The sequence below is a fragment of the Juglans microcarpa x Juglans regia genome, chromosome 6S (assembly GCF_004785595.1).
Source record: "Juglans microcarpa x Juglans regia isolate MS1-56 chromosome 6S, Jm3101_v1.0, whole genome shotgun sequence".
In the NCBI taxonomy this organism is placed as follows: domain Eukaryota; kingdom Viridiplantae; phylum Streptophyta; class Magnoliopsida; order Fagales; family Juglandaceae; genus Juglans; species Juglans microcarpa x Juglans regia.
In genome coordinates this window covers 16,312,018-16,336,450 of record NC_054605.1, presented here as the reverse complement: position 1 = coordinate 16,336,450, position 24,433 = coordinate 16,312,018, and the positions used below count along the sequence as shown (strand labels likewise).

General features: G+C 35.0%; 3 protein-coding genes and 1 long non-coding RNA gene across 6 annotated transcripts; 3 read left to right on the top strand and 1 right to left on the bottom strand.

Moving 5' to 3' along the window:
* Nucleotides 1–1,974: 1,974 nt before the first annotated feature.
* On the top strand, nt 1,975–14,922 carry LOC121237192. The gene is made up of 2 exons (XR_005934876.1): nt 1,975–2,467; nt 14,740–14,922. It is a non-coding gene; the product is annotated as an uncharacterized LOC121237192 (long non-coding RNA).
* On the top strand, nt 3,294–8,060 carry LOC121237186 (probable methyltransferase PMT21). Its single transcript, XM_041133805.1, is given in 9 exon segments — nt 3,294–3,531; nt 4,128–4,420; nt 4,521–4,605; nt 4,608–4,668; nt 4,787–4,982; nt 5,205–5,415; nt 5,978–6,653; nt 6,766–6,843; nt 7,462–8,060. Coding segments are annotated over 8 exon segments (1,800 nt in total). The 5' UTR covers nt 3,294–3,531; nt 4,128–4,150; the 3' UTR covers nt 7,685–8,060.
* On the top strand, nt 10,280–13,387 carry LOC121237187. 2 transcript variants are annotated; one of them, XM_041133806.1, is made up of 4 exons: nt 10,280–10,440; nt 10,581–11,016; nt 11,402–12,528; nt 13,059–13,387. In XM_041133806.1, exons 2-4 carry the CDS (start codon nt 10,674–10,676, stop codon nt 13,131–13,133), a joined length of 1,545 nt encoding a protein of 514 aa, XP_040989740.1. In that variant the 5' UTR covers nt 10,280–10,440; nt 10,581–10,673; the 3' UTR covers nt 13,134–13,387. The 2 variants fall into 2 exon arrangements, with proteins under 2 accessions (XP_040989740.1, XP_040989741.1); XM_041133807.1 differs by having other exon boundaries at nt 10,287–10,440; nt 10,696–11,016.
* On the bottom strand, nt 14,389–23,993 carry LOC121237189 (cyclin-dependent kinase F-4). Of its 2 annotated transcripts, none has more exons than XM_041133808.1 (19): nt 23,836–23,993; nt 22,224–22,473; nt 22,072–22,123; nt 21,396–21,976; nt 21,239–21,317; nt 21,064–21,132; nt 20,891–20,980; nt 20,654–20,792; nt 19,930–20,032; nt 19,176–19,228; nt 19,009–19,075; nt 18,647–18,755; nt 18,064–18,129; nt 17,769–17,837; nt 17,561–17,624; nt 17,355–17,468; nt 16,175–16,206; nt 15,477–15,555; nt 14,389–14,965 (listed from the first exon to the last, which is right to left on the bottom strand). In XM_041133808.1, exons 4-19 carry the CDS (start codon nt 21,401–21,403, stop codon nt 14,748–14,750), a joined length of 1,359 nt encoding a protein of 452 aa, XP_040989742.1. In that variant the 5' UTR covers nt 21,404–21,976; nt 22,072–22,123; nt 22,224–22,473; nt 23,836–23,993; the 3' UTR covers nt 14,389–14,747. The 2 variants fall into 2 exon arrangements, with proteins under 2 accessions (XP_040989742.1, XP_040989743.1); XM_041133809.1 differs by having other exon boundaries at nt 21,788–21,976.
* Between the last annotated feature and the right edge of the window lie 440 nt (nt 23,994–24,433).

Here is a 24,433-nt window from a genome sequence, read left to right as displayed (position 1 = left end):
AATCAGCTCTTATTCAAATGATTTCTCATTGAAAATAAAATAGAAAAAAGGGGAACGACCATACGAATTCACTGTGAGAAATATTTTACTCACAAAGAGAATTTATTAATATAAACTCATAAGTTAACCTTGCTTTATATTATACGTATTTTATAATAATAATAATAATAATAATAATAATTTATATATCTTCATTTTTTTTCGTATTCGTTTCTTTGTTATTTTTTTTCTTTTGAAAATATCCACATTCAAGATTCTAAAGAATGTATTTAATTAAAAGAGAGGAGGTAAAAAGCGATCAACAAATCCAAAAGGGTAGTGCTAGTATGCCGCCTAGCTTTGACCGTTGGCCGTGCCCGTCAGTACAAATTTTACTTTTTTATTTTTTTCTTCTTTTTTCTTTACATTTTTTAACATATTTAAATATTTTTAAAAAATAAAAAAAATACATCAATACATTACTAGTCACTTCCTTAATTAGTAAGTAAAAGAAAAAGAAAATTAAAAAAAAATTAAATACACGAACGGTCAAAATGAAGGAGCAAAATGAGATGATATAATAGCATTATTCAACCCACAAATATTAGGATGAAATGGAAGAGCACTTGGCCAAAAAATATAGGTGGCTAAACTTGAGATTTAAGCAATGGCTTGATATAAAAAGCCATAATTTGTGGGCAATTAATGGTTTTTGCCAAACTTTTTTGTTGGAATGAAGATAGGTGGGTCTACCCGTTTCTACGAGCATTCTTCATCACCAAGAAAAACAAAAAATCCATTAACGGTGGTACAAAAAAGTCAGAAACCCCCAATATCTATATATATATATATACAATCCTTATCTGTGGTGCGGAGATGTCACAGATTCACAAATCAGTGAGAAATACACCACTGACTTTAATGTTGAAACTCTAGCCTTAATCATAGAAATGATTGGACTAATTTTCATGAGAATTTGACACCTTCCACCTGAGCTGGGAATTAGATATATATATATATATATTATAATTAAATTATTTAATTTATGTGAGGAAAAAATAGAAAAGAAGATTACAGTTGCACACAAAATTTAGGATGTTAAACATGGGATAAACAAAGTATCTTGTTAAGAGTGTCCCTTCGATCTAAGGACAGGAAAGGGACATTGCCCTGTTGATGAACCCGAAAGCCTTGGCCTAGACAGGAATCCGTGTCCCTTCAGCAGTTTAAGCATTACAGTTCTTATAAATCTTGCATTTGGGGTTTCCGACTATCTTTAGTTATTATTGGTCATCACGAAGATCAATAAATAATATTAAATATAGTCATAAAATATACGATTTGAAAAGAATAGGATTCATTATTAATTTTTTTTTTTTTTGAGTCTCATATTGGTCTATTTTTTTAATAAGAGTACACGATGCTTGTACACTCTATGACTATATCTAATATTCTTCTGAAACAATTTATCGTCTACATGATAAAGCTTTAATCACAAAAAAATTATATAAAAATAAATTCATAAATCGATATAACTGAAACGTTAGATGGTAAAGTTAAAGTAAATTTAATGTATTACAATTACGTCACTTTGAGATTTTATATTTGTAAAATCTATTCGTGACAAAGTGAATATCCTTTTCTAATTTAATTTAATTTAATTTTTCGAAGTAACATGTGGGAGATTTGAATCCTGGCGTTCTTCGAGTATTCGAGTGAGAAAACAAAATTAATGGCCAAGGATCACCGGCATATCAACTGTATACAAAAAAGAAAAATAATTTGGACAAAAAGAAAAAAGAAATGATCTGATTTCGCATATCCTTTTCTTACTGTATTATTATTAAGAATAGTGATAAATGCACAATATTTTACATAATATTTTTTATAATATATTATAAAATAAAGATATTTTATAAAATGATGTTAATTTTATAAGATCACTTCTTTTAAAATATTATTATATAAAATATAATGTGTTTATCATTTTTATATTATTAATACAGAGAAGTAAAAAAAACTGACGAATCCCATGGTCTTGATCTTTTCTGCGTGTAATTCAGTGCGTGGAACAGTGGTAGAAGTCATTCGGGTCTGGCCATTTTCCGTGAATGACAGTAGACCGATGTAGATTCACCGACACATAAAAGGAAAAAAGGACAAAACTTTAGAGGGGAGGAGGCATATATTTCCATGATCATCGTTATCACGTTATTATTATAATAATTTTTTTTACCAGAGAAGCAGAATGGAGTCTTGAGAAAACCGGTGGGTTGGGGGGGCCAGCAGAGCAGAAGGCAAGGGGGTGAGAGTTATAAAAGACCGAGCTTGAGATCTCGGTTTTTGCATACTCCTTTATTCAAGTTTCCTCTTTCTCTCTCTCTCTCTCTTCTTTAAGAGAGAGTTTTCGACGGATTCCCATTTTGTCTCTCCTTTGGATTTTGGAAGCAGTGAGAAAAAGAGAGGCTGTACAGAGAAAGAGAGAGAGGTACGTACTCTATGTTCATCATCGTCTCTCTCTCTCTCTCTCATCTTCTCCCTGGACTTGTTGTGTGGCTACTCACTATTTGCTCTTTGTTTCTTGCTTTTCTTTGTTCTCTGTCAGATCTCGTCAGATACTATCATTGTATTAATAATCCAGTTTCCTTCTATCCATCTTTATATTTTATCAATTTCCGACTTTATGCTCTTCTTCATGACATGTATGCATGTCCTCGTGATGAGTGTTCTTCCATTTGCATAATTGATCTTCATTTTGATGTAGACCCGTTTTTCTCTTTTGATATGGGTATAAGTCTAGATCAGTTGCTTTGTTCTTCCATGTTCTGTGTTGATTTCCTAATTACAGGATGGGTTTTCAAGAGAATTGTTGTTTCATTTATGTCTGCATTGTCTGCTCTGTTTCGGCACCATATGGATGCATTTCATCCTATACTTTGATTGGCAATGCATTGGAACTGCGTGCTTTTGCTCTTTTTTCTTTTTTCCTATTAATTGCGTTTCTTGATGTCATATAACCATTGATGTTTCAGAAGCAGCCGATTGGCATGCAGTGACGATGAAATCATGGGAACTTTTCTTATGTTTGAAGAAATGATTAAACTGCATGATGCACTCTCTTTTATTTGCTTTTTTCTTTTCTATGGTTGGTGTAAGATCAACACTTCTTTTTCTGCCTTTTGAAGTAGTGGGAGAGAGAGGGGGGCCCCCTCATAAGTCATAAGGTCGGCCGCGTTTGTTAGGTTTGGGACCCAATATCATGTGTGAAAATGTAAAGCCAAGGTGACATGCAAAATAATAATTGTCTGTAGTCGCTATCAGATCTCGTAGTTTACAGCTTACCGTAGTCAATGTAGTGGTTGGTATTGATTATTGACATTTGATCTTAATCCTTCCGCTGTTTGCGCCGATTATTTTGGGTCTTTTTTTTCCCACCTGACTCTCTTTCCTTTTGTGTTAATTGAGGAGAATTTGCACGCATAAACTGGATCTGACCTTCAAAATTGAGTCTTGTGGCATGACTTGCATCGATCTGATTGCTGCGCACTTCTGGTGTTTATAACTTCTAACAAAAATTAACTTCTTGCTTTGTGTTTTTCGCATTGCAGATGGGTTTTACTCAATTAAACACATCAGTACATACTTTTGAAGTTGTTGCGTGACCTTTCTTTTCTTTTCTTTTTCTCTTTTCTTTTGAATTTGGTAGGACACTGATTAATTCAAAAGAACTAACTGGTAATTGCATAATATTTGGGATGGATGGAACTTAAATAGTTGAATCAGCGCATCCATTGATCTTTTGTTTCATATTCATGATGCCAAGTTTAATTTTTTGGGTGATAACGGGAAATGAGATGGGAACTTGGAATGTCATGAATAGTGTGGTTAGAGTGGCTGGGCTGTTATAATTTTTTTAGTGTTCTTCATTTCCTTTAACTGCAAATGAGGACAGATGGAAATATGTGATTTGGAGAGTAAGGGAAAATTCTGATTTCTTAAGTAATAAGGAGAAAATATGCATCATGCCTCTGTTTTATATATGATTTACTGAGTTGAGGAAGGTGGAATATTATTAGCGTTATCAAAAAATTTAAAGATAGAAAAAATTCCAGTCTTTGGGTACTTATAAGTCCCTTGCATCTGTGCAGATATTTGCAAATTTTAGGGAATCATGAAGCATAAAGATGGAAAACCATTTCCCCAAGGGGATAAAAATTCCAGGATTGTCCCCATGTCAATTATGTTTCTGTTGCTATGTGGATTTTCATTTTATCTTGGTGGAATCTTTTGTTCTGAAAAGAGCAGGTTTGACACCAACAATGTTGCAAGGGATGTCCAATCCCCAAAAGGATCAGTAGTTACTCCTCTTCAAGTTAAACCCATTGTATTTCCCGAATGCAGCAGTGACTATCAAGACTACACTCCATGCACGGATCCCAGGGTACTGTTAATTTATTTTTGTGTTGTAGACGTATTGGAATCTAGGAAAAGGTTGTAGGGTATAAAAGTCCCTTACTTTTGATTCATGTTTATTTGTTTAGAGGTGGAGGAAGTATGGTCTTCAGCGGCTTAGATTCATGGAACGTCACTGTCCTCCAGTATTTGAAAGGAAGGAATGCTTGGTTCCACCCCTGATGGGTATAAGCCGCCTATTAAGTGGCCAAAGAGCAGGGATCAATGTTGGTACAGGTATTATGATCTTTTTAGTTTTTAGTTAAAGTGCCTCCCTGGCTTTAAGTTGCCAGGATCTTATACCTAATTTGAGTGCTTTGAGTGCTTCATTGAATTAATCACGTGGACTTTCCAGGAATGTACCATATAATTGGATTAACAAGCAGAAATCAAATCAGAATTGGCTTAGGAAAGAAGGGGAGAAGTTCCTCTTTCCTGGTGGGGGTACCATGTTCCCTAGAGGTGTTGGTGCATATGTTGATCTGATGCAAGATCTGATCCCAGAAATGAAAGATGGTACTGTTCGAACTGCCATTGACACTGGGTGCGGGGTGAGTGACTCTTTCATCTTTCTCCATTGTTTATGACATTCATCTTATTTAAGACATTTATTTTCTACCAGTCATTTATTTGTCTATATATGTTTTGTCCTTGAAGACATGGTCATCTGTTTGCAGTGCTGTAGAGAATTTAATCAGAGGTAGTGGAAATAATTAATATTTTATCTGCTAAAAGATAGGCCAATTGATCTGTACAAATGGCTTAATTCTTAGGTTGCAAGCTGGGGTGGTGATTTGTTAGATCGTGGTATTCTAACAGTTTCCCTTGCCCCAAGAGATAATCATGAAGCTCAAGTCCAGTTTGCACTGGAACGTGGAATTCCAGCAATCCTTGGCATCATTTCCACACAACGCCTTCCTTTCCCTTCAAAGTCATTTGATATGGCTCATTGCTCAAGATGCCTTATCCCATGGACAGAGTTTGGTAAGTATTTTCTCATACTGTGAAACTGTTCTGTCATATTCTGATCAAAACCTATGAAACTAAGAGAATTTTGTCCAAATAGACAAACGAGTAGTCATGATTCGTGTTATTTTTTTTCTTGTTGGAACTTTGGGGTGAGAATGCATGTCATACGATTTAATTAGGGTCCATTACGTGCTCTTTTTACTCGATCAGCTATTTTTCAATTTTTTCTGCCTTTTCTTATCTGCAGATGAATGTAGTTTGTTCTGAGAATACTGTATATTTAGTTTAGAGTGTGCAATTTATTTTTCTGGAGTTTTGCAATTGTGTAGCAATTGCTGGTGCTTATTTTATGCACAAACTGTGCATAAGATAGATCGTTGATGTGGTTTCTTTTGTGGCCTGAGTTTCTTTTCCCTTAACTAACTTCATGTGAGGTCGTTGTTTTAAATCCTCATCCACTTAGGTTGTTAGGAGTTTCCTTTTGGAACATGCATAAGCTAGTAAAAAAATTGCTGATATTTTTTTGTGAGCGGTATTATTCTTGCTTTCTTTCACTAATCAAATTTCCTGCTTTCAGGTGGAATGTACCTCCTTGAAATACACCGCATACTTCGTCCTGGAGGCTTCTGGGTTTTGTCTGGCCCACCAGTTAACTATGAAAACCGATGGCGAGGATGGAACACAACCGTGGAAGAGCAGAGATCAGATTACGAAAAGTTGCAGGACCTGCTAACTTCTATGTGCTTCAAACTGTACAAGAAAAAAGATGACATTGCTGTTTGGCAGAAATCTTCAGACAATAGTTGCTACAATCAGCTGGATAATCCAGATGCCTATCCACCTAAATGTGATGATAGCCTTGAGCCAGATTCAGCATGGTATACCCCACTTCGTCCTTGCGTTGTTGTTCCAAACCCAAACCTTAAGAAATCTGCATTGGCATCCATCCCTAAATGGCCTGAGCGGTTGCATGTTGCACCTGAGCGGGTTTCAGATGTTCCCGGTGGGAGTGCTAGTACCTTCAAGCATGATGACAGTAAGTGGAAGGTACGAGTGAAGCACTACAAAAAGTTGCTCCCTGGAATTGGGACTGACAAGATAAGAAATGTAATGGACATGAATACCGTTTATGGGGGATTTGCTGCAGCTTTAGTTGATGATCCCGTGTGGGTTATGAATGTTGTCTCATCCTATGCTGCCAATACACTTGCCGTGATCTTTGATCGGGGTCTCATTGGAACTTACCATGATTGGTAATTTTTTAATTATTTTCTGGAACCTTTTCTCCTCACAGATGGCATCCTAAGTACCTTCCTTGTATCTTATTGATTATATCATACTGAATGGTATCTGCTGCTTTGGTAGGTGTGAAGCATTCTCAACATATCCTAGAACATATGATCTCCTTCACCTTGATAGCCTCTTTACTGATGAAAGCCACAGGTAAGGCACTGGCCAAATGCTTCATTTTTATTTTTTTTTATGAACTAGTTGATTATTTTCGGATGGTGATAACTCTTTTGCCTCTGGGTTTGGAATGACACTCCTCTGATGGGACAAAGTTGATGTTGAAATATGAACTGATTATGATAAATTTATCTTGTTGACTAGAGTGCCCAAGCAGACAATTCAGATCTGAAAAATAACATATTAGAAACTTGTCACCAACTTGGTTGAACTTTACAGTAAAGAAAACAAAAGGCTTGGGACATTACTGAAATTTGTAATCCCAGGGCTGTTTGAGAATTCAGTGGAGCGGGCCAAACTGGATACATAAGGTTAAAAGCTAATAACCTAGAACGGACTTGCTTATTCTCAGCTTAGAGTGCATGTGAGTCTCCCAAATAGCAAACTGAGTCTGCCATGGAGAAAATACTTTGGTTTCAAATGCATGAGGGCACTCCTCTTTTTTTCAATATTAGAATTAATATGATTTGACTATTGTGGTGCACTGTTAGCTCTTAAGTATGATAGGAACAAGTTAAAACATTCTGTTTCTGGCTAATTGATGCATGAACTACACAAGTATTCTGGTTCTGACAATAGCTAGTATTTTGGCAGATGTGACATGAAATATGTACTCCTGGAGATGGACCGGATACTGCGACCCAACGGGTATGCAATAATTCGGGAATCCAGTTTTTTTGTAGATGCTGTTGCCACCATTGCCAAGGGGATGAGATGGGGTTGCCGTAAAGAAGACACGGAGTATGGTATCGAGAAGGAGAAGATATTGATTTGCCAGAAAAAACTCTGGTACTCCTCTAATGGGAGTTCAAGATGATGAAAACAATAGCAACCCAAGTCATTATGAGAATCTCTTGGAGTGTCAAAGTACAAATATGATTTCGAGAATAGAAGCAAAAAGAGAAGCAATTTCAGCCGCCAGCTCATAGAGATATTAGTTTCAGTCTAAAGAAGCAAAAAATCTTTGAATTCATATTTTTCAACTGAAAATTAATCACCAAATAATATGATTTTATTAATTTACAGGGCCTTTTCATATAGATATATTCTTTAAGGCATCAACATGTACCTTGTATTATTCCCTTTATTATTATTATTATATATAGTGTTTATTTCCTCCCAATGTATTGTTGTCTCTATGTGCTGTAAGCCCAGTTAACCAAATCGAAAATATGCAAGTGGTTGATACTCTCCCTCACAGCCCGTGATTTATTTATTTATTTATTTATTTGGTGTCGAATGAATTTAATCGGTGATCTTTAGACCCCATTTGTATACATAAACGGTTTCATTTTACCTCATTTCATTATTATAATTTTTTTAAATTTTCATACAAAATATAATAAACAATTCAATTTTTTTAAATTTTAAAATAATAATAATATTAAAAAAATAATATTCTAATAATATTTTATTTAACTTTCATTTAAAATAATTTCATCTCATTTTTCAATCCAAACGGTCCTTTAAATGTTTTTTTTTTGTCAAAAGAAATTTATTGGATGTAAATCTGTTCTGCTTCTTTGTTATTTGACTTTCTTCCTAAAGCAGATTATTCTCTCTTTGTGGGAGCTTGAAATATTTTCATTGGAAGGATAGCTACTTAGAAATTTCGAGGCTTTAAATTGGGCCATTGGGCTCATTTCCTTGGTTCAATCTATTTTGGGCTGGGCTTAGTATTTATGGATCGACCGAGTTTGAGAAATTTAGCCCAGCACGTTCTGATCCGATTTTTTATTTTTTGGTTTTCTTTCTTGATAGATCTATGGAAAAACAATGATACCTCATCCTTTAAATTAGATAGTCTTATTCTTGTTCATAACAAAAAAACATAATTGTCCTTCACAAATCCAAAGGTTAAAGAAACTAGAGGTTTATCATTCGATTTAAATCCCCAATAACACATTAGTAATTTGTGTAAAAATTTTCGATTTATAAATCGAGTTATCAAGAATCATAATTTCAAATGCATTTAAAAATCAAGTTATAATTTAGTGTAAAAATCAAAATATGATAAAAAATGATAGGGCTGGCCACCCCACCGTCCATCCCCCCGACCCCACCTAGGTGGTGCAGGCAACTCCACCGAGACCATGCGGGGCGGGCTGCCCTGCCCACAAGCTTTTAAGCAACAAGGGCGGGGGGCAGGTTGGGCCCAGGCCAGCACCCTAGCACTCTCTCCTGAGCCCTGCCTAGCTTAATATATAATTATATATAAATATATACATAGATTATTAAAAGAATAATAATAATAAAACGACGTTTTATTTTAGATTTATTTTTTAAAAAAGTAAACAACGAGACAACAACGTTTTAGGTTTTGTTTAAGATAAACCTAACCACCCCCGACTCTCTCTCTCTCTCTCTCTCTCCATGGCTACGTCCTCTTCTTCTTTTCCTTCTTAGCCTTTCCTCCACTTTTTCATCTCTTCCTTCTTGGAGCACTCATGGTTGTGCCGCCATAGAAATCTAAATATTTACTAGTTTAGATTTTTTTTTTTCGATTTATTGTGGATTTTTCAGTTGTTTTGATTTTTTTTTTTTTTTATCAATTTTTGTTGTTTTGATTTTCAATATTGAGAAAAAAAAAATATTAAAAATCATATATAATGCAATTCAAGCATTTATTATCATATATATAGAAGGAATAAAATATAAATTTATTAACTATTTCAATAAATATATGATATGAATCTAAATTGGTCCAATAAACATGTAATTCACTTCTTAACTTCAACTGTCAACATTGTTTTGCCTCGTATTCGAAGAAATTAAAGACTGAAGTTATTAGCACATGAAAAATGTAGTATTTTATGCACCCCAAATTTGATACAAAGCACTCAATTCATCTTCTAAATGTTTTGTTCTCTCTTTAGATAACTACATTTTTTATCTTTGAACTTTTCTATAATTCTTGTTGAATACAATAATGAAAAATGTAATATATGTTTAATTATATCATATTTCTGTACAATAAATTAAAAAAAAAAAAAACTCAGTTATCAAACAACTTAAAAAACATGTATAATTTTAAATCTATTCAAATCGGTCTGAAAATTGGTTAAAATTGGTTTCAATCGGCTTAAACTGGCTGACTAAAAATTATTAAAATTGGTTCGGTTTCTGATCAATTCAATTTAAATCAGTTGAACCGACCTCAATCGAACCATTTTTTTATACTTTTACAATATCACAATTTAATCACCAGAAGATGGATTTTTAATAATTAATATATATAGAATTTTATTTTTTTAGTAATATTTATCGCTAATAGTTTTATAAAGATAACTATTTATTAGTAGATTAATTGCAGTCGAAATTTAATTAAATTCAGGGCTGTCCCATTTGTATAAAGCGGGTCCGGTTTAGTGGGTCGGGTTTTCTTTTATCCCTTTTGAGGCTTTCAGTTTGAAGATACAAAAACTAGGGCAATGGAGTGATGGAGGTTTACAAGAATCATAATACTTCCGTAGAGGAATTCCTTCCGCTCCAGAAAGAAGAGGGTTCCGCCCGAAAGATTAGTGGCTTAGTGCTCTTCTTCACGTTCTTACTCTCGACCAAACTTGTAGTTGGGTATGATCTCAGGAACAAATTTATGCACTCATTTTGTAGTTTCTGAAGATTTCTGTTTTGTTTGTTCATTTTAAATTGAATTTTCTATTAAAAACTTGAATCTGCCGTGGGTTTCAAGCGTCAAATTGGATTTTATGCAGGAAATCGTTTTCTGGAGCCATTGAAGTTGAGCTGAACAATATAATTATCAAAAAAGAAGTTGAGCTTCAAAAATTTGATATTTTGTAAATAGAATGATTTATATGTTTTTGTCAGAGCCCATATGGGATGACAATGGAGATGATGCCTCTTCCGGTGTTAGAATATCTCTCTTGAATGAATTGGAATCGGTTATTTGGTCACTGATGATGTCCGGAGGTCGATCAGAGGTTCGATTATGGCTTTGTAACACTATAGCAGGCATACGTTCTATCACTTCCCACCACCAGTGTGAGCTATTTGCGAGCTTACTGAGATCTAAGCCACGGAAGCGGGCCTTGGCATCCCAACTCCTACAAATGATATTTGAGAAAAGACCTCAGAAAGCGGGGCTCATCTTAGCCAAGAAAAGCTACATTCTCAAGAAATTCTTTCAAGGCAAGTCAACATTACTAGTTGTGCTGTCAGTTCATTTTCCCTTTAGTTTTTCCTTCTCATTTACTCGTCTGAAAGAAGGAAAAACAGATGAGAAAATATATTATTTTACTATAATGACATTTCATTGTTTATGTATTTAGTAGCATGAGTTTCTTGTTGGATATTACTTTGATTGGTGAATATTTATCTTTACCCTCTTTCTTGTGGCTTTACATTCCATTTTTCAAGTATGTTTTCATTTAGATATTTCTTACTATGATGTAGGGTAAGTATGAGTAGCTACTGTTGGAATCAAGTCCCACTATTCTCTGTCCTTGTTATGTGATTATTTTCACTGATGTTTTTTCCAGAGTTCTGATTGTGCCATAATTGCATAACAAGGCAGGAAATCCGAGGCGTATATTGCAATGGTTTTCTAATTTTGCCGCTGGTGGTGGACTGGATCACGGAAAAGGTGCCAAGGCGTTATCCCAATTTGCTTTTGTAAATCGGGATATCTGTTGGGAGGAACTCGAATGGAAGGGAAAACATGGTCAGTCACCTGCAATGGTTGCTACAAAGCCCCATTACTTTCTAGATTTGGACGTCCAACAAACTGTCGAGAATTTCCTTGTCAATGTGCCTGAATTTTGGTCATCCAATGAGTTTGCTGAGTCTCTAAAAGATGGTGAGATTTTGTTCGTTGATAGACAATTCTTTGTAGAATATTTTGTTGATTTGATGTATGAAGAGGATTCAAGAGATGTATGGGAAGTCATAAATCAGTTCCTATTTGAAGAATCTTTCTCTTCGTTGTGCCACCACCTTCTTATTATTCTTGAAGAGAGGGACTTGCATAGTTTTTTGGAATTTCTTTGTAAACTTCTCGACCCGAGAATGGAACCTAAGGAATTTGGAAATTCATCTTACTTGTTTGAGGTTATAATTTCTAAATGCGGTAATTGCGGATCTATTGATCAGATGATGTTGTTAAATGCGATTATTACACAAGGGCGCCAACTTCTACGGTTTCTACACGAGGAAGGTGGCCTAGAGGAACATTCAAAAATAAAAGACATCATGTCACGGGTTCGCGCAATACCAAGCAATGCCAATAGTTTGGTGCCTATTTTCATCCAGTGCTTCAAAAAAAGGACCATTAAAGCGATAAAATGGCTGGGTCTTCAGGCTTGGGTTCTTTATTATATATTGTCTGAGGAGTGCCATACTCTTGATTCCTGGGAACTGTTATTCAGAGATAATAACATAGGCTTTCGCAGATCAAATCAATATAGATTGCTAGATCATGATGAACTGTCAGAAGAAAGTGGTTCTGATTCAGGTCGTAAAGCATCAATCAGAGTCAAACACAGGAGGAAAGAAAAAAGAAGAAAGAGAAGAAAAAGCTTTAGTGGTGATGACAGCCGTGACAATGAGTTGCCAGATTTTGATACCATCAATACAAGGGGTTTGCAAGCTAATGCTGGAAGTTGGTTGCTCTCTATCGATGGATATTCTGTGTCTTGGAGCAGTGTAAGTTCACACACTCGTGTTAAGCTTTATACTTCAGCACCCCTGTGTTTTTATTGTTAACCTTTTGCACTAATCTACAATATCTGGTTTTTTCAACGAGGTACAATTTCTATGTAAACAATTAGGCAGTCATGCACACAAAATCTGTTGGCCAACCAATTTTAAATAGCTCAGACAAATAAGTTTTTTATTTTATAATTACTTTCAGGTAATGCATATAGTTGTTTAATTTTTACTTCCCATTCACACTAACCTTACCAGAAGGAAATATCTGCTATAGATGCTATAAAACCAATAATTTTTTCTCTACAATATTGGAAAAGAAAAAAAATGGTAGGTCTTTTTTTGAGCCAGTCCAATCCGGTAATCATAAGGAATCTTTTTTCCTCTAATTGCTTGTTTGAAATTTTCTTCGGTCCATCGGACTCCCATGTGGTACTTATGCAGATGAAAATTATTGCACTAGATGCAGTTAGCAAATAAGAGAAGATTGTTTGATAGATTTTCTTAATCATTCTGCTGTTTTCTAGGTGGACTTGCCAGAACATCTTTCTAAGCATTGTATGTCTACGTGGATGAAATGGGTTTTTGCAAAGTGGGAATGAAGCAAGCTTGTAAAGTTGGCACAGAATCAGCCAGCCGTATTGTCATTCGGCCAGAAAGCAAATTCATATCTTTGAAATTTTTGCTTTTGTAAAGAGTTAAGGTTTGTTTTCCAATTCTTGTGACATTTCATTTGTTTTACACCTCGTAATAGATGTACACTAGAGGTGGTTTGAAGATGAGGTAGTTTGTTCAGTTACAACGTTAAGGCAGTGTAAGTGATGTCATTGATTCTAACGAAATGGTGTTTGATATAGCTACACTGTTTTTTCGTTCTTTCACTTTGTTTTTTTTTTTTTTTTTCCCTTTCTCATTCAGAAGGTAGGGTTGTGAGATGGGGAAGATTGCCTCTCTATTTTTTAGTCTAATAGTTCCCATTGTATTTCACGTCATCGGGAGGTATTAAAGACATACATAAACTAAGATTGCAACAAGGTGGATAAAATTTGAGTTATAGCATGATGTGACCGAAATGGTCTTTTATTGATTGATTATAAGTTGGATGATTGTGTATTGGTATGATTTGCCGCAGTCAAGAGTAGTTGATCAAAGTTTTATTAATCTTTAATCCAAACCTCTCTTAATAGTCGTAAGCCAATTGTCTGGCAAAATCATGACAAGCTTTCAATTTTGTCCGAACGGCATGTTCTTCTTATGATTTCAGCCTGATTTGGAGAACCAGCCTCATTCGTGATGCTTATATATTCTACTCAGCAAGCCAATTATCTCATCTGACAAAAGCTTTCAATTTTGTCCGACCGGCGTGTTCTTTTTATGTTTTCAACCTGATTTGGAGAACCAGGCTCATTGAGGATGCTTTTATATTTAAGGATGTAGAACAGAGGATCAATACCGTCCGAGACGACAATTATTTAATTACGGTACACATGTTAGCATTTGTATGTGCATTTTCATGGACAGCGTAACTGAGCTTTTCTTAGACAGGTTTGACGGCAACTCGTAATGTTTTACGGTACCTATGAGTTTTGCTGCTTTTCTTAAAACCCACTTTGGACTTGCGCTTGAGCTTTGGTCGACATCTTGACGAGCTCAAGTTCAGATTCCATGTCTCTCTTTCAAATCCTACAATTTGGGTCCGTCCACATTATAGCGTTCAGTTGACAGGTATCAATAATTGGAAAATATGTCTCCAGATAAGACTTGCGAATTGGCAAGATAGATTATGTAATACATCATGACCACTGCGAAAATTATAACAAGTGTCATTAAATTAAATTATAAACTTTTCATAATTTCTTTATACGAATTAAATCATCTTCTTTTTTATTCAAATTCAGGCAGCTATTAGCAAAGTAACAAGGCAGGCTACAACAAAGGTCCTTTAATCCCCCGATAACCCAGGGGTACTAACGCATTATTTAAAGTCAAACGTCACCAAAAGCAACGAAAGTGTAGCAAACAAAGCGATCCAACAGCAGCACAAAAGGGGCCATAATATAATCCCCAACAAAAATAATAGACACGGACTGGTTCGTAGGTTTGTGTTTTTGATAAAACACACGTACGTAGATAAAAAGACCGACACACGGCAACTCCTGGCACATATATCTCACATATATTTTATATAAACGGCCATCAAAGAGCGAGGTGCTTATTCATCCAGCAACTTTCCTGGTATAAGTTCTAGCAGGCTGAATCCCTTTGGAAGGCTTGAGAAACATGTCTCCAGATCCAGAAATCCAGGGGACTCCAGACTTCATGGGAGGGGGGCGTGGCTGCCCCACAGACTGCCTTCGAGAACCAAGACTCATGTTTGCCAACTTCTCAGTTGAATCCAATACTCCCCGTGCTGTCCTTCCTTTGTTCAATGAGCCTTCAAACCAACGGTTACCAAAAGTTAGTTGTGAGGGCAACAACAATTCTCATTTAAAAAAACAAACATTTGAAACAAGCAAAGCATACAAACAAATAAAACAAAAGAAAAATTCTACTCATCATCCTCACACCACCACATAATTTTTTTATTTTTTTCTCTTACCAAATGGGCGGTGTATAGATGATGAGTAGAAGAAATCAATTAGTTTAAGAAGAATAAAACAAAACAAAAAATTTTAAAAATAAAAATGTGTGATGTGTGTGGGGATGATGAGTAGCACAGCTCAAAACCAAATCTCGTCCACCTCCCTTGAAAGAAAAATAGAGCAGTTTATTCTGATTTACAGTATCTAATAAATTTGGCCCATATTCCATCGAAAAGATGACATCAAACATAGTATAGTAAATTCAACCTGAAATGACAACTTCAATTAATAAAGGGAATAACATGGAAGAAAGAAACTAACAACGTATTTTTAACAACAGAACATAGGAGACGAGAAACTTACTTGGGCTGTTCTTTCCTGGTGGCTGATATATTGGCTGTTTGCTAGAGCTCTTTAGGGATTTATCATTCTTCATTGCATCCTTAAACAAACAAATAAAAAGAGAAAAGTTAGTGTAACTAGACATTCTTTTTACTTCAGAACAATGAGGCAAAAAGTTAAGCGCAGAAATGTTTAATCATCATGAACCTCATGAAATTGATTTGAATTGATGCAATAAAATTTCTACATATCTAATCATCAAACACCTCTGTCACTTCCAAAAAAAAAGTATTTTAGTCAAGATAGCATATAATTAAATTTCATGTGAAGTATAACTTTAAGACTTCATTAGAGAGATTAAATCTCTGCAAGGCAATGACAAAAGAGACTGCTTTGTATATGTAACAAATGAGACTGTTCCTCGATGCTGGCTGCATCAGAGATTCAGAAAAGCACAGCTGGGTGCCAAATAACCTCAAAAATTGAAAGGACAAAATCAGTTTCGCCATACCATTGTTCTTCAAGAAAAAAAAAAAAAAAAAAAAAAAAAAAAAAAAAAAAAAAGCATCACAGACAAATCATACATAAAGTAATAAGACCCACTAACCTAACCAAAGCATCATTCATACTAACTGAAAAAATAACTGATTAATATTTTTGCTAATGCACAAAAACTACACAAACTACAAAGTGTAACAGAAAATATTTCCAGCATCTACCTGATTAACCAAATCCAGCTTGCGTTGCACACCTGTAACAACATTTGGAAAGGATGAATATATATGGCACACGGCACACACCATTATTTCAAAAGAAAATCAACACATAATGGAACCTAATATGTTCTCCTTGAACTATATGCACACAAAAACAAAAAGAAAACAAATAAGGGGATCAACAAACTCGCAATATAAAAAACACGCATATGGTCACCGTATTATCACTTCTTCCTGAAAGCATAAGCTTGATACATGTAAGTGTACATTAAAAACCCTATCAACATGGAATGATCAAAACCAATAAAAAAATTTCAATGCACTTACTGCTCTGAAAAGACGTTGCAATAATGCACTGAGACCTCAAAAACTATCTATCTATAACATTTGCATCAGATTAAAAGGTAACAAAAGTCATTAATATTGATGAAGACGAAGTCATATATAGCCCTTAAATGATCAAAAGTTGACTGCAGTATAGACCTGGAAGTTCATGCCATAATGTCTTCCCGTTGGATTTTGCAAATCATCTCATCATCAGCATTCAGAAATCAAAATTACCCATGTGTTTTTTTTTTATAAGTAAACAACGATTTTACTAAAAAATGCAGGTGTAACCCTAACTTAGGTCTTGTTTGGGGAATGAGATGATATGAGAAAACTGTGAATAGTAGTGAAATGGTTTGAATTAAGAAGTTTTATTGGGTTTTTAAAAATGAGAGAAAATGTTGAATAAAAATATTATAAAGTTAAAATATTGCCAGAATATTATTTTTTAATATTATTTTTGTTTTGAAATTTGAAAAAATTGAATTGTTTTTTGTGTTTTGTTTGGAAGTTTGAGAAAATTCTAATGATTAGGTAATGATTAGATGAAAATGTTAGGATTTAAAATTGAAAAGTGTTTGTGTTTGAAGTCGTTTTTTTGAATGAAGCTTGTAAAAGTTTGAAGCAAATGACAATTGTTAATCTATTAGCATGCAATTCTTACAAAAATTTTCATTGCGAATTGCAACTTAGAATTTAAGAAGTTCATAGTAATATGAATCCTGAAGCACAAAATGCAAAGAGATCAACCTCATTTTGCATAATATAACTATCCACCAACCATTCCTCATAAGACAAAAGATGAGTTAATAAAGTCAATTATAAATGTTTTAAAAAACCAAAATTATATAACCACCTGTGCTTAAAGATGCGTGTGACTTAGAAGGAGAGCTGCTAGTCATCTTTGAACTAGGCAAAGTCCCACAGTTTCTCCTAGCAGATCGCTGCTCCAATGCCCCCCTTGTTCCAGCTGCAACAAGAAAATTGACTAGACTTCAGCATAACATAGTCCAAGAAATCCAGAAACCTTAAACTAATGTCAGTTCAAGGAGTAAGACGAACCAGAGGGAGGTGTTCTAATAACAGCTGCCTTAGAACGAAGGGATGGTGGAACATAAAAGCAACTCTGCCACATCAAATGGAGTTGGGCTTTAGAATTTATGAAACAACATTACTTAATATATCTCACTTGGATCCACTTATAAAAAAATTTATCTCACTTGGATTCAGATAAAGATAACTGCACAGATTTATAAAGATGAACCACAACCTGGAAGAAAGGATGCTGAAGGGCCTCAGCAGCGGTTGGCCTCCTCAAGGGATCCCAGGAACAAAGTGACTAATGTTTAAATAGAGAAAAAAAGAGTATTAAGTTACGGATGCAACCTCATGAGAACTATAATAACAGAAAATGAAAATACAAGAGTTTACATCTTTATGCTCTAACAATAAAAAATGACAAAATAAAATCATCTAACGATAGTGCCCAATAAAGAAATAAAGCAACAGCACCATAGGGGCTAAAAATGAAAGATAAAAGTTGTATTTTTATATGGCATACTTACTGTGATAAGGCTGATAGCATCATTGTTTGCAGATGGAATCAAGGCAGAAAGATGGACACCAGCAAACTACAATGGCCAATTACAAACGACATCAAAAATTTACTTTTGCAAGGAGTAAATCCACATTAGCAGTTCAATTAACTCAACCATGTACTGTGAAATAAGTAACACGAGATTTAACTGTTCACACATGGACAGTAAATAATGGAATTAGTTCTAGTCACCTAGCAAAAAAACTTAAAAAGGTCAAGCAGTTTTTACATGTTTCATCTTCCATAAAGTAACAAAGGCATAGAGTAGCAAAATATATTGTCCACAAAGGATTAGTAATGCTTCTCACTCATCAAAAAGTAAGTAATGCTTCCCTCCACTCACTTCTCTCCACTCAAACCATAAAACAAAAAACACAAAATCACTGTATCTACCAAATCTGGCTAGCAAGACCCAGCCAAAAGCACTCAATTAACATCCCAATTTACGGATACAACCAAGTATTTCAGAGATGTTTTAAGAATGCCCACTGAAATTTTCGACGATACAAGCACTTCCTACAAGGCATGCAGACCAGAAAAGCAAAACCGACCTGGGGAAACTGGTAATTAATGTCCCTCGCCAGGTTAAGTCCTTCAGCCCATGTATCCTTGGTTGGACTGCCAATGACACTGCATATTTTGTATATCTCATCTGCTTCACTGCAAAAATAATTATATTATTGAGTACCAACTAGTGACTACCCAATATAGATCCATGCCTGAATATTTATCAAACTTCAAACCAGATCAACAAATCATAACCTTTGACAACGTCCCAACAGAAGAAGACAAGAAAGGAGAAAAAACTGTGCATAAAAAAAGTGAACAAAGAAAAAAAGACATGCAAATAAAAATACTGAAACAAGCAAAAGATGAAAAAGGAACCAAAATTTCAGTATAAGAATATATGTACCTGATACCCGGAAAAAGAGGACGGAGAGTGAACAACTCGGCCATGATAGCACCCATTGCCCACATATCTAGATGTCATAAGGCATAACCATTCATAAATGAGAAATGAATAGAACTGTAGGCAACCATAATAAGGGAACCACAGGTTCATTCCAACCAAATACTCACCAACTTTAGAACCATACAGGTATGACTGAAGCAGCACTTCAGGGGCTCGATACCTGCAATGTTGATATATTGGAAGTCAATGACAGCCAGGAATTCATCTTAGGGTTGGGGGGCCTAATATTTTAATTATTATTTATTTTCTTCTGTTTGCATAACATATATATTTTGATATATACAATAATACAGCAAGAACATTATGATCATAATTCAAGATACACCAAATGGTATCAACCTGTACATCAACCTAACAGAATATAGAGCACGGATGTTGTAACAAAAGATCACCCATTACCGATAGTAACTTTTATTCCTCAACAAGCATTCAATTTATTGTTTACGAGTTGTCGTGGAGAACAAAGAAAATAAATGACAACAGGAAGAGGATGAATAAACCCAAGGCAGGTTTGAGAAAACCATTGAGTTTTAGATAATTATCATTTGACTTCTATGAATTTTTGAGGAGAAAATTTGAAGTAAAAAAAAAATCTCAGTTTCTTTTTTTATATTCAAGGTAGTTTTGAGTATTAGAAAAGACCTAAAAATATGTTTCTTTTCATCTTTTTTAATTATGGGTTTCTATGGATTTTCTGGGGCTGAGGGGTATTTCAAATTCTGTTGAGGAGCCAAAGATATTTCCTAATTTTCTAGAGGGCCACCACGGGGGGATTTCATTTGTATGTCTACCTCGCAGTAAAAAGGCCACACCAATCATTCAAGCAGAGGCTCATAAATACGAGAACATGAAAACACCTACCAGCGTGTTGAGACATATTCCGTATATGGTGGTTGCGAGTTGATTTCCCGTGCAAGACCAAAATCAGCAATCTTGATTATGTCCTTTGTAACCAACAAGTTCTCTGCAAAGGCGCTTGTAGGTATTAGTGGTAAACTACAACCAAAGAAACTAGCAGCAAATGAAAATATGAAAATTGAATATGAAATGAGCTGCGCATGGCTTATGCATAGAGAATTCAAATAGCATGTAAACAGAATGTATCAAGACAAAATCTGCTTTGTCTTTTTTCAATACATATTTATAAACAGAATGTATCAAGACAAAATCTGCTTTGTCTTTTTTCAATACATATTTACAAAATAATTTTCTTGCCCCCTACAAGTTGGCTCAAGTGATAAGGGTCTTGGTTTTGATGGAATGCTCCCTCTAGGTCTAAGGTTCGAACCCTTGGGTGCAAAAAATTTCTAAAGGCCATCAGACCTGGTGAATTTCCCTTTGAATTACCTGATGTGCACTTCCAGGAAACTTCTTTTTTTTTTTTTTTTTTTTTTTTATCGGTAAACTTCCAGGAAACTTATTGCAAAGGGCCTATGTGCCCTAGGGATTAGTCGGGACTTTGTTCCCAGACACCTAGTGCCAATCAAAAATAAAATACACTTCTTGACATTTATTTCTGCAAATTCATAAAGACCTTTGGTTTCTCTTCCATCATTCAAGCTCCTCCACGAAGATGGTCAATTACCTGGCTTGAGATCACGATGAAAATATCCACGCTGGTGCATGTAAGCAAGAGCTTGAAAAACTTGAAAACACCAATTTCTGACATCAGCTTCAGAGAAAAGCTTTACCCTATCTTTCATGAGTTGGTATAGGTTGCATTCCTAGAGTACAAATGAGTGCAACAATTAAATGAATAGATAACTAAATATATCTCTAACACTAATAGCAAGCAATTAGTGAGCGCAGAAATGCCACCTACCATGTACTCAAACACGAAATATAAGATGTCATTTTCTCTAATGACTTCCTTAAGCTTCACAACATTTGGATGATTCATCTTACGTAATGACTGTCATGAGAAGAACACTTCTGAAGTATTTGCAATATAGCAAAGACAGAAATAGAAAAATTAAAAATGGCAGATGACATTACCTTCACTTCTCTCAGATTTACACACTCCTCCCACGAATAATACTTTTTCTTCATTTTTTTAATTGCAACCTGTTAAAGTTGAAGCATTAGAAATAAAAGTGACTTAAACAAAAAAAAAAAAAAAATCAAAATTCTAGACGTGAGTTCTAGAGGGAATGGAACTAAAACCACTTACAACTTCACCGGTCTGCTTATTGATAGCTCGCCAGACACACCCAAATGTTCCATCACCAACTTCCTTAATTAAGTTGAACCTAGAATAGACCAAAAACTGTGATAAGGACAATGTCATACAAACTCTATAAAGCAAGTCCCACAGCAGACTAACTCACCTCTCCATTCTTCTGGAACAAAAGCAGCTCTTTTTCTTTATTCAGGAAAGTAAAAGAACTCACAAAAGATAAATAGCATTTATCTTTGGTAGAAAAATTCCATATGATATTAACAATTGCCTTGCTGGTCCAGCTGAATCCACCCTTAATTTTTGGCAGTGAGATATAATAGGATGAGACCCGAAATTTTCTGATGCATGGGCTGCAGAGCCATATTTATTACCAAACCCACGACTTCAAGACACGGGGTGGACACTAAGAAAGGACAAGTACTAGAGAACATATTGTAATGAATCAAACACCTGACAAGAAATGATTGGTCTAACAAACAGGAAGGATCCCTGGCTTAAGACAGAGTCAGCCAAGGGTTCAAAACTTGAAGTAATAGCTACCTCATCTATACTATGAAGAATTTTTAGCAGAATCTTCAGCTAACTTGGATCTGGTCACACTAAATGGAACCCATTGGGAGCAACGATGAAACAACCAAGATCTGTGCAGTCTGCACAGACTCCACGCAATTGCTTATCTAATGTCAACTACGGTAAGCAACCTCCGAGAGTGATTGGCAGAGTTCAGCCCTGTTTAAATAGAGGAACACAGTCAGAATGATGTTATATGTCTTAGAAAACAACCAAATATAATCACAAAAATGATGACAAATAAAATGCTGTACCCCGGAAGACGTTTTCCCAAAAGTTTTGATTGGATGTTGTGCCACCAATGCACTATCAACAAACAATTTATTAGATAGTTAAACAGCTTGGTGCTTGGTGTGTGACCACGCAGGGGGGGGGAGAGAGAGAGAGAGAGAGAGAGAGATCTTACTTATACAAGTGCACTAAAGATCCAACACCTATCTCAGAAAAAACTTGCATTACGCCTTTTCATTTAAGAGCCGACCACTAAGTGCAATTAACAAAGGAAACCAGAAGAAAATCTCCAAGGACAAGAAACCTCCAGTCAAGAACTTCCTGGAACGAGAAAACCCTAAACTTGTAGCATTTTGACCAGAAGCGCACTTGCTCCATATCTTAAGAAAGATATTAAAGCACTTTGAACCCAAGCCTGGCAGAGCCTGAAAAAAAGTCAACAGCGTCCAAGCTCAGACCAAATCATCATGCAGAAAGTTTTGATAAGTATTACCTAATTCATAACTAAAGCTCATCAGCAGGACAATAGTCTTGAATGATATGGCAAAACAAGTTCCAATGATAAACTTTTTTTTTTTTATAAGTAGTTCCAATGATAAACTAGTCACAAATTAAAGTGAAACAAGAGGAGCATGTTAATTTAAAAGACAGTTCCAGAGCTGAAGTATCAGCCGAACAAGTAAACCAAAATCAATAATTATGAGGTAATAATGGCTTATCAGTCGCTCACTCTTAAGACTAACCGCCAAAAAAATATCCTCAACATGGTATGTGGAATAAATAATACCAGTGATCTAACACCATTTGTAACAGAGAAGATTAAAACAAATGCTTCAGACACACAACTCAAATTGAAAAAACAAAAAAGAGCGCCTTTCTATGAATAAAAGTATTTTAAAAATGAATGAGAACAAGTTTAACACAAGATGAGTACAGATTCCAACAAAATATTGGACAAATAAAACTACATGCCAAATAAAGTCCATGCAGCGAAATTATCTACAAACCAAGAGTTCTTCTATTCCCAAGCCGGTGTGTGGAGCACATCATCCGTATCACTTACATGATAATATTTGATTTGTAAAATTCAAATTTTTAAAATTTATCTTTTAAATTAAATTATACCATGTAAGCATTGTATTAAATGTGCTCGACGACTTGAGAATTGAATTTTTCACAAAAAAAAAAAATACCCTTCACACTTCTTAACCCACGAGATACAACGATTGATAAACAACATGCGTGTTCACATTAGCAATCGCATCTAATAGTATGACCTTAAAAAAATTGATAAAGTGTTGAACGGTTCCGTTTCTATACATAATGAAGGCAATAAGGTGGAAATAAAAAATCAAGTGCAAGTTGAACAAGTAATGAAACCCTAAAACTCAGATCCGAAACAAATTCATAACCCTTAAAAAATACCGTAACAAAACCCTAACCCTCCGCGATAAAGCAACATAGAAACGTCAGCGTTTCGCCAAAATAAAGGTTTCCCAAAACAAAGCCATCCATTTCAAACACGAAAAACTGAGACGAATCCCAAATTCCAAATTCAATTCGCACAAATCCTGATCTATCAAATCCAATCTCAACTCTCCAACGACACAAACAAAAAATCACAGTCCCTGAATCAAATTCAGAACAACTCAACGAGACCGAATCCTAAATCCAAAAAAAAAAAAGAAGAAAAAAAAAGCTTCCTATTTTCCCCATATGTGGCAAATACATCAGATCTGATCCGGTCCACGTACGCATATACGAAAATATGAAGAGAGGGAGATGACCTGAAAGCCAAGCGGCAGAAGCACCGTCGCCAGGGAGGTGAGGAGTTGGAATCCAGAGCTTCTCTCTCTTCCGTTGCAGCCGAAGTGCCTTTCCCCCAAAAAAAAAAAATCCGATGTGCCTGTTTCTTCGTGCAGACCCCTAAATAGATCCTACTATTCCTTTACCTAACTAATCTCTCTCTCGGCTCTGATTTTCTACGGCGTGGCTTATTTTTCTCACTTTAATTGGACGGTCAGGATGTGCCAATGGTTGATCAGTCATCACGTGGCCGGTTCCTCGTTTTTGTTTTTATAATATTTAACTAACGACAATAATTATGGAAATTCCAGCTTTTTTTAATTGTTCGTTACCTTTTAGGAAAGTGTGCCAGATTTATCATTCAATCAAACTCTATAAATAAGAATTCATAAAAATGTTAGAGTTTTCTTTTATATATTGAGGAATATAATATCAATTTTGAAGAAACATAATGTTGAGTAATTGTTAACATTTAATTATAGTTTCTGGAAGTCTAGGAAGTTAGTGTGATTTACGTCTCATAAGATGATAAGTTTATTAATAATAATAAAATAATTTATGAATACTAATAAAATTATT